At 34.3% G+C, this 7,934-nt stretch overlaps 1 protein-coding gene across 5 annotated transcripts in view; it reads left to right on the plus strand.

Moving 5' to 3' along the window:
* LOC100412083 (E3 ubiquitin-protein ligase TRIM36) overlaps positions 1 to 7,617 on the plus strand; it is a 55,418-nt gene extending 47,801 nt beyond the window's left edge. For all 5 annotated transcript variants that reach the window (XM_078365841.1, XM_002744699.6, XM_078365842.1 and 2 more), the window contains 2 exons: positions 2,066 to 2,363; positions 5,503 to 7,617. In XM_078365841.1, coding sequence (XP_078221967.1) covers positions 2,066 to 2,363; positions 5,503 to 5,857 — 653 coding nt within the window. In that variant the 3' untranslated portion in view covers positions 5,858 to 7,617. The remainder of the gene's footprint in view (positions 1 to 2,065; positions 2,364 to 5,502) is intronic.
* The last annotated feature ends 317 nt before the right edge of the window (positions 7,618 to 7,934 follow it).

Below are 7,934 nucleotides of genomic sequence, written 5' to 3' on the forward strand. Positions count from 1 at the left end.
TGCTCCCTGCCTTTTTAGTGGCTTATATACCCATATTTTCTGCACTCTGACTTTTCCTTTTTTGTTCAAAATAGAAAAGCACAATTTGTTTTTCATGCACATTGTGGCTTTTGAAAAATTGGAACACAGACATACAAAGTTGGCTAAAATTGTATTTCTTGAATTTTAATAAAATCCAATAGAGTTTTGGGATAAATTTGCAAGTATTAAGTAAATATTTTATGGTTTATGCTATTTCCACTTCCTTTTCTAGTCTTTTTGACTAAAAGTGGAAGAAAAGCAAACCTGGACATAACGCTGTTTTCAATCATGTAGTGGAAGTGGGAAGGAGGAGAGGAAGTGCTGAGGTTGTCTTCCTTTTTCTGAGAGAAGATACATAACTAGGGTGACCTTTTAAATTTATTGTGCAAACTGGGAGACTTTTGAGATGGAGAGGAAGCACAATTAGTCATGCCAGGAAAATAGGCATTAGCAGGAAGAATAGTTGGTTCACATGTGGTTAATGGCGGTAGTTTGCTAGCAGCCTCTTTTTGGAAGTGGAGTCTGGCTCTGTCACCCAGGCTGGAGTGCAGTGACATCATCTAGGCTCACTGCAACCTCTGTCTCCTGGGTTCAAGCAATTCTCCTGCCTTAGCCTCCTGAGTAGTAGCTGGGATTACACATGTGGGCCAGCATGCCTGGCTAATTTTTGTATTTTTAGTAGAGCCAGGTTTCACCGTGTTGGCCAGGCTGGTCTCAAACTCCTGACCTCAAGTGAGGTGCTCACCTCAGCTTTCAAAGTGCTGAAATTATGGGCGTGAGCCACCATGTCCAGCTGCTAACAGCCTGTTAAAAAAAAAAGAGAAAAATACATGCATATATATATATATAGTGTGAGAGGGAGAGAAGTGGGTCTCACTGTGTTGCCTAGGCCAGCCTCAAACTCCTGCCTTCCATGTAGTTAGGACTAAAGGTGTGCACTACCATGCCTGGAGATCGTTTATAAAATTGTGAAGTAAAGATAAAATTTATCATCTTAACAAACAATTTTTAAGTATACAGGTCATTGGCATTAAGTACATTTACAGTATTGTTCAATTATCACCACTTGTATCTCCTTAACTCTCATTATTCTGAACTGAAACTCTGTGCCCATTAAACAGTTAACCCCATTCTGCCTCTCCCCAGAGACTGGTAACCTTGATTCCAATTTCTGTCTCTGTCAATGTGCCTATTCTAGGTATCTCATATAACTGGAATAGTGCAATATCTGTTCTTTTACATCTGGTGTATTTCAAGATTTATCCATGTTGTAGCATCTGAATGTCTTTCCTTTTTAAGACTGAATAATTTTCCATTATATGTATTTATCACATTTTCATCTTTTGATAGACTTTTGGGTTGTTTCCCCATTGGCTAGCAGCCAATTTTATGCTTAATATATTTGAGTTGATATAGATTTATGGGAGTGGTGTTATCTCCATTCTGTAGATGAAGAAATTAAAGTTTGGATCAAACTCTAGTTATTAAATGCATGAGCAGGGATTCAAACCCAGGTCTCTCTCAACCCAAAAGCTGTGTTTTTTTTTTTGTTTTTTTTAAATACACTGACCCATGTTTCTTATGTCTGCCATGTTGGTTGAAAAAGAAAAAGCTTTATTAAAATAGCTAAAATATCCCAAATTAACAAAACTTAAAATAAGAAAATATAGAGATATTTATGAAAATATACAAGTCTTTATTATTTATCTTTAATAAAGATAAAAGAACAAATTCAGTAGTGTGAAATACCTATGATAGATTTGCTATCTCTATTCCAAAGAGCTATATTTTTAAATTTTCACATATATTTAAAATGTTTTCATCTGCTTTTTGAGTTTTCTGAATATTTTTTGGTACAGAAAATATACTGGGTAAGATATATTGCCAAGTTGGGTTTTGGTTTGTAATAGTTGTCTGGGGTAGTGTGACACCACCTTCCTTCTTCCTGCCTCTTTTCAGTAATTTCTATATGAAAACCTGTCAGATTTAACAAGTTACAGCAATGATAATTTTTAGACTGATATTAATTTTAAGCTCTATTTAGTTTTCAGCTTCCTCTTTGATGAAAAATGTGGCTATAATAATGAACACCTCCTGCTGAACTTGAAGAGAGACCGTGTAGAGAGTAGAGCTGGATATAATCTTCTGCTTGCTGCAGAACGCATCCAAGTGGGTTATTACACAAGCTTAGACTACATCATTGGAGATACTGGCATTACAAAAGGAAAACACTTCTGGGCCTTCCGTGTGGAACCGTATTCATACCTGGTAAAAGTGGGAGTTGCTTCTAGCGATAAACTACAAGAATGGCTCCGTTCTCCTCGGGATGCAGTTAGTCCAAGGTAGGTTTTTGTATTGACCTAGAACTTGATAATTGTTTTTAAAAGTAAGCCTGAAAATAGATTTGGCTCTATTACATTTGGAGTATATACTTCCTATTTCTTAAATTCAAGTATTTTGGTTGTAGCTTGATTGAGAAAAGGAGCCAGGTCTTCTTGTAATCACACATTGAATAAAGAGAGTTAGCAGTTACTTTTTAATATAATGATAAATATGTTTTGGATATCTCTTGATTATGATATAGCTTCATGGTTTTAAATTTTGAAAGTCTTTTACATGTTACCTAAATTATGTGATAAAAATTACCCATATATATAACACAATGCCTCTAATTGTTGTATTTCACAATTAAGTTGTTCTTTTCTTACAGGACACAGTTTCTTTAAACTTTCCCATAAGTCCTTTTCAGAATTGGGTCATAGTAGACATATTTCCACAACAAAGACTTCCAGTTTGTTAAGAGATTAACTAATGAAGAGTGTACAGTTTAGTTCTTTTAAATGAAGTAAGGTCAACTAGCTTTGAAAAATAATTTTTGACAACTTACCTGAACAGTATCCCAAATTAATCTGAATGATAGGAAAAGCTTTTTGCAGAAAGATGAGAAATTTATATAATGCTGAAAATTGTAACAGTAAAACATAGTGGCACGTCCACTTGATAGAATATTAGTATTAATGTTTAAAAAGTTCATAACATGAGAGATACTAGAAATGAAAAAACCTAATAAACATTATTGATCCAGTATTATCCAAAATATATGAAAAGCAACATGCATATTGAAAAAAGTGGGGAACATGTATCAAAATTTTCTATAAGTTTTTATTGTTTTATGATAAAGGTGAGAAAGCATCATAATCTTTTTTTGCTTCATAGATCCATGTAGAAATCCCAAACAGGAAATAGAGTTCTTAGGAGGAGAATTAAACATGCTTTTTTCTCTTGCATTATTTTACAGTGCTCATTTATTTTACTTAGCCTGGTCATTCCTTGGATTAGGGCACACATCTTGTTTTTGTATTTCCTTATACAGTCATGTGTTAGCTTAGCAACAGGAATATGTTCTGAGAAATGTATTGCTAGGCGATTTCATTGTTGCAAGAACATCATAGAGTTTTCTTTTTTTTTGAGACAGAGTCTTGCTCTGTTGCCAGGCTGGAGTGCAGTGGCACAGGCTCGGTTCACTGCAACCTCTGCCTCCTGGGTTTAAGCGATTCTTCTACCTCAGCCTCCTGAGTAGCTGCGACCACAGGCGTGTGCCACCACGCCTGGCTAATTTTTGTATTTTTAGTAGAGACGGGGTTTCACCAGTGTTGGCCAGAATGGTCTTGATATCTTGACCTTGTCATCTCCCACCTCGGCCTCCCAAAGTGCTGGGATTACAGGCATGAGCCACCATGCCCGGCCATAGAGTATTCTTACACAAACTTAGGTGGAATAGTCTGCTACACACTTAGGCTATATGGAATTGTGTTTTGGTCCTAGAATAGAAACCTGAAGAGCATGTACTGTAATGAATACTATAGGCAATTTTAATGCAACAGTATTTGTATGTCTAAACATAGAAATAATATAGAAAAGATATAATAAAAATATGTGATAAAAGATGAATTGTATACTTTTATAGGGCACTTACCATGAATGGCGCTTGTACGACTGGAAGTTCTCTGGGTGCATCAGTGAGGGAATTTGAAGGCCTAGGACATTGTTGTATACTACTATAAACTTTATAAACACACTGTACACTTAGGCTACACTGAGTTTATTTAAACATATTTTTAAGTAAATTTACTTTAGCTTTACTTTATAAACTTTGAACTTTTAAAAAAACTTTTTAACTCTTTTGTAAAAACACTTAGTTCAAAACACAAACACATTGTACATCTATTAAAAAACTGTTATATACCCTTATTCTGTAAGTTTTTTCTTTTAATTTTTTTTTAACTTTTAACTTTTTAAGCTTTTTGTTAAAGATGGAAGACAAACACAGTAGCCCATCTAGGGTCGAAATAATCAATATCACTGTCTTCCACTTTCCACGTCTTGCCCCACTGGAAGGTCTTCAGGGGCAGTAACATGCATAGAGCTGTCATTTCCTAAGATAACAATGCTACCTTCTGGAAAGCCTCTGAAAGGGCCTGCCTAAGGCTGTTGTACAGTTAAAATTTTTTTAAATAAGTAGAAGGAGTAAATCTATAATAATAATAAAAACATTGTATAATAAATACGTAAGCCAGTAACAGTCACTTATTATCAAGTATTACATAATGTGCATAATTGTGTGTGATTGTACTTTTATACACTGGCAGCACAGGTTTGTTTACACCAGTATCACCACATGTAACAGGTAGCCTTACAGGTAACTTATAGGTAACCTAACGAGTAGCCTTACAGTGGCTACCACATCAATAAGCAGTAGTAATTATTTACTTGAGACAGTGCCTCGCTTTGTCACCGAGACTGAAGTGCAGTGGCGCAATCTCAGTCCACTGCAACCTCCGCTTCCTGGGTTCAAGTGATTTTTGTCTTCAGCCTCCCAAGTAGCTGGGACTACAGGTATGCACCACTATGCCTGGCTGATTTTTGTATTTTTAGTAGAGATGGGGTTTTACCATGTTGGCCAGGTTGGTCTTGAACTCCTGGCCTCAAGTGGTCCACCTGCCTTAGCGTCCCAAAGTGCTGGGATTACAGGCATGAGCCACTCTGTCTGGCCAAAATATTTTAGTTTCATCATAATCTTATGGAACCACTGTTGTATATGAGGTCTGTTGTTAACTGAATCGTTATGTGGTGCATGATTGTATATGATTGTGTGCTATAAATATTTAACATTTGACCAGTTACTTCACTGCCTGCTCCCTTACTCTTTGGGAGGCCAAAATTATCAGTGATTTTCTAGGGTTACCCTTGTGTATATGACTAAGTAAAAACAGTGTTTAATGATGGAATTTGGGGCTAAGTCTGTGGTATAATTATAAATGGCAGTGTGTTATTTTTATGTTTTTGATTTTATTTTAATAGAAAGCTTTTGGTGTAAAGATTGTTTTAACGTTACATCAATATATATTACCCTGTGAAAATGTTTTGAAGATACTTAGACCTGTGGTTGAAGATACAGATGCTTTGTATATTATGTTTCAGATATGAGCAAGACAGTGGGCATGACAGTGGAAGTGAGGATGCCTGTTTTGATTCTTCACAACCCTTTACCTTAGTTACAATAGGCATGAAGAAATGTTTTATACCCAAGTCACCTACTTCTTCTAATGATCCTGAAAATAGAGTTCTTCCTATGCCAACAAGTATTGGGATTTTCCTTGACTATGATAAAGGAAAAGTAAGTTTCTATGATATGGATCACATGAAATGCCTTTATGAGCGCCAAGTGGACTGTTCACATACACTGTATCCAGCATTTGCATTAATGGGCAGTGGAGGAATACAGCTTGAAGAACCCATCACAGCAAAATATCTGGAATACCAAGAGAACATGTAGTTGAAACATCTGATGTGACTCAGGATAAAAACTGTGAGCAAAGCAATGCCTTAGCGTTAACCGCTGTAACTAATTACATATCGCTGAGTGTTCTGTCACCACACTTGTGTTTGTGTATGATTCATCTTGAAATACAGAAAACCTAAACAGCCTGTGTCTTTCATGTCATTGTTTTGCCCTTCACAAATCATGAAGTGAAGACATTCTTTCCAAGTTAATACTGAAATGGTTAACTTTGCAACTGGATTGTCTTTTTCTTTATGCACAGGATATCTAATTTATTTATGTCAGCTGGTGTTGCTGACACTTTCCTTATGGGGGGATACAAAAGTATTTATTATGCTTCTCTTGTGTTTGATTTTTTTTATATCATGTTTATGTCCTAAGAGAAGATATTTTAAAAATGCCTTATGGATAGGAATTAGTATTAAGCAGTGTGTCTTGCATTTCTTTTTAATAGGAAAACAAAGTTCTAGATAGATAAAAAAAAGAAAAACGCCAGAAAATGGTAGTATATTTAAGTGGAAAATTACTTATTTTAAAGTGCGTGACTATTAAAAGTTTATTGCCTGGAAAAGGAATACTACTGTTTTGTTAAGATCACAAACTGTATTGTTAAGGACATTTTTAAGAGTCTGCTTAGCTGTAACACTCATTTACCAGCATGAGTAGTAAGCATGGTTTCTTTTGCAGAAGACACAAAGTTCTCAGCTAACACATTAAACTTCTCACTTTAATATCCTTTTTTTCAGAGAAATTTATCTTCAATTTTTCTTATTCTGTGAAAATATTTGTTCTTATGTCAAATAAGTATTTTTCAGATATATTGGTAAAGTTGGACTGATATTAAAGTCATATTTATTCTTTTACCCCCTTATTGTGTTTTGTGCTTTTCAGTGTTGGCACAGTTATTACCTGTCAGGTTTTCCTGATTTATATTTACATGTTTGAAAAGTTTATTATATATTTTAATAGCATTACATATAAATTTTTATAACATTTAATTGTTCACTTCTGTAGCATTTTCTGTTTCTCATTGCTAATAAGCATTTCTAATACAAGCCAGTAAAATGCAAATTTACTTAGAAATGATAACTAAGAACACAATGACTCTGTACCCTTTAAAATATCTTTTAATTCGAGGAATTACATTCTATCTACACTGTGTTGTCTTGTTTTTAAGAGGCGTTCTTTCAGGTAGGTGGTTTTTATTTAAACTATTCATTTTTTTGGAGTTAAAATGTTCAGAAACTACTGTTATGCATTGTAGCAGTAATTTATGGAAATCATTTATGGAATGCTTTTGACATGTTTTATCAGTAACCAAAACTTTTAGGCCTGTTTTTTTGTTGTTGTTGTTGTTTGTTTTTGTTTTTGGTTGTTGTTGTTATATTTTTAATGGAAATCTGTTACTCAGGCTGGTAGCATTAAATTAACTTTTTACCCTCAACTCAAGTAGAAAATATCATGGAGAATTTCACTGTTTAGCAGGCTGTTACTTTCCCATATATGAATAGCACTTTATGATGTAGGCTAAACTAAGCAGATAATGCAGTGTTATGTGGATCATTGTGCAATAAAGCTGCTAAAGTCACATTTGTGGTTAAGTTTGATACTCAAGCCTCGTACAAGCACATATCATTGTAGACATTTTTAAATATGAAGCTTTAACAGGAATAGGATAGCTGTTTCAAACATTGTACAATTGTAAATAAATTGTTTAGCTGTGTTTCTTTCATTTTTAATAAAAAAATTAAAAAGAATTCAAGTGTAATTATTCAAATCTGCATTTCAGGAATTTTTGCTATGTTTACATGAAAAGTCGAAACAAATTGTTTATGCAGAGATGATTAGCTGTACATATTAGCTCAGAGCTAAAGATTTATATAAAATCATTTTGAACATTTATTAGCTTAATTTCTTTGGAAGTGATTATTAGAAAAGGTTAACATAAAACTTCAATTGTTTCATATATTAAATTGTTTAATATTTCTTCTGTGATCCATAATAGATCAGGTTTTGACCAGATAAGTGGTCCTTTAGTTCACATTGATACTCTTTGACTCATAGTTCCACA

The sequence above is a fragment of the Callithrix jacchus genome, chromosome 2, assembly GCF_049354715.1.
Source record: "Callithrix jacchus isolate 240 chromosome 2, calJac240_pri, whole genome shotgun sequence".
Classification (NCBI taxonomy): Eukaryota; Metazoa; Chordata; class Mammalia; order Primates; family Cebidae; genus Callithrix; species Callithrix jacchus.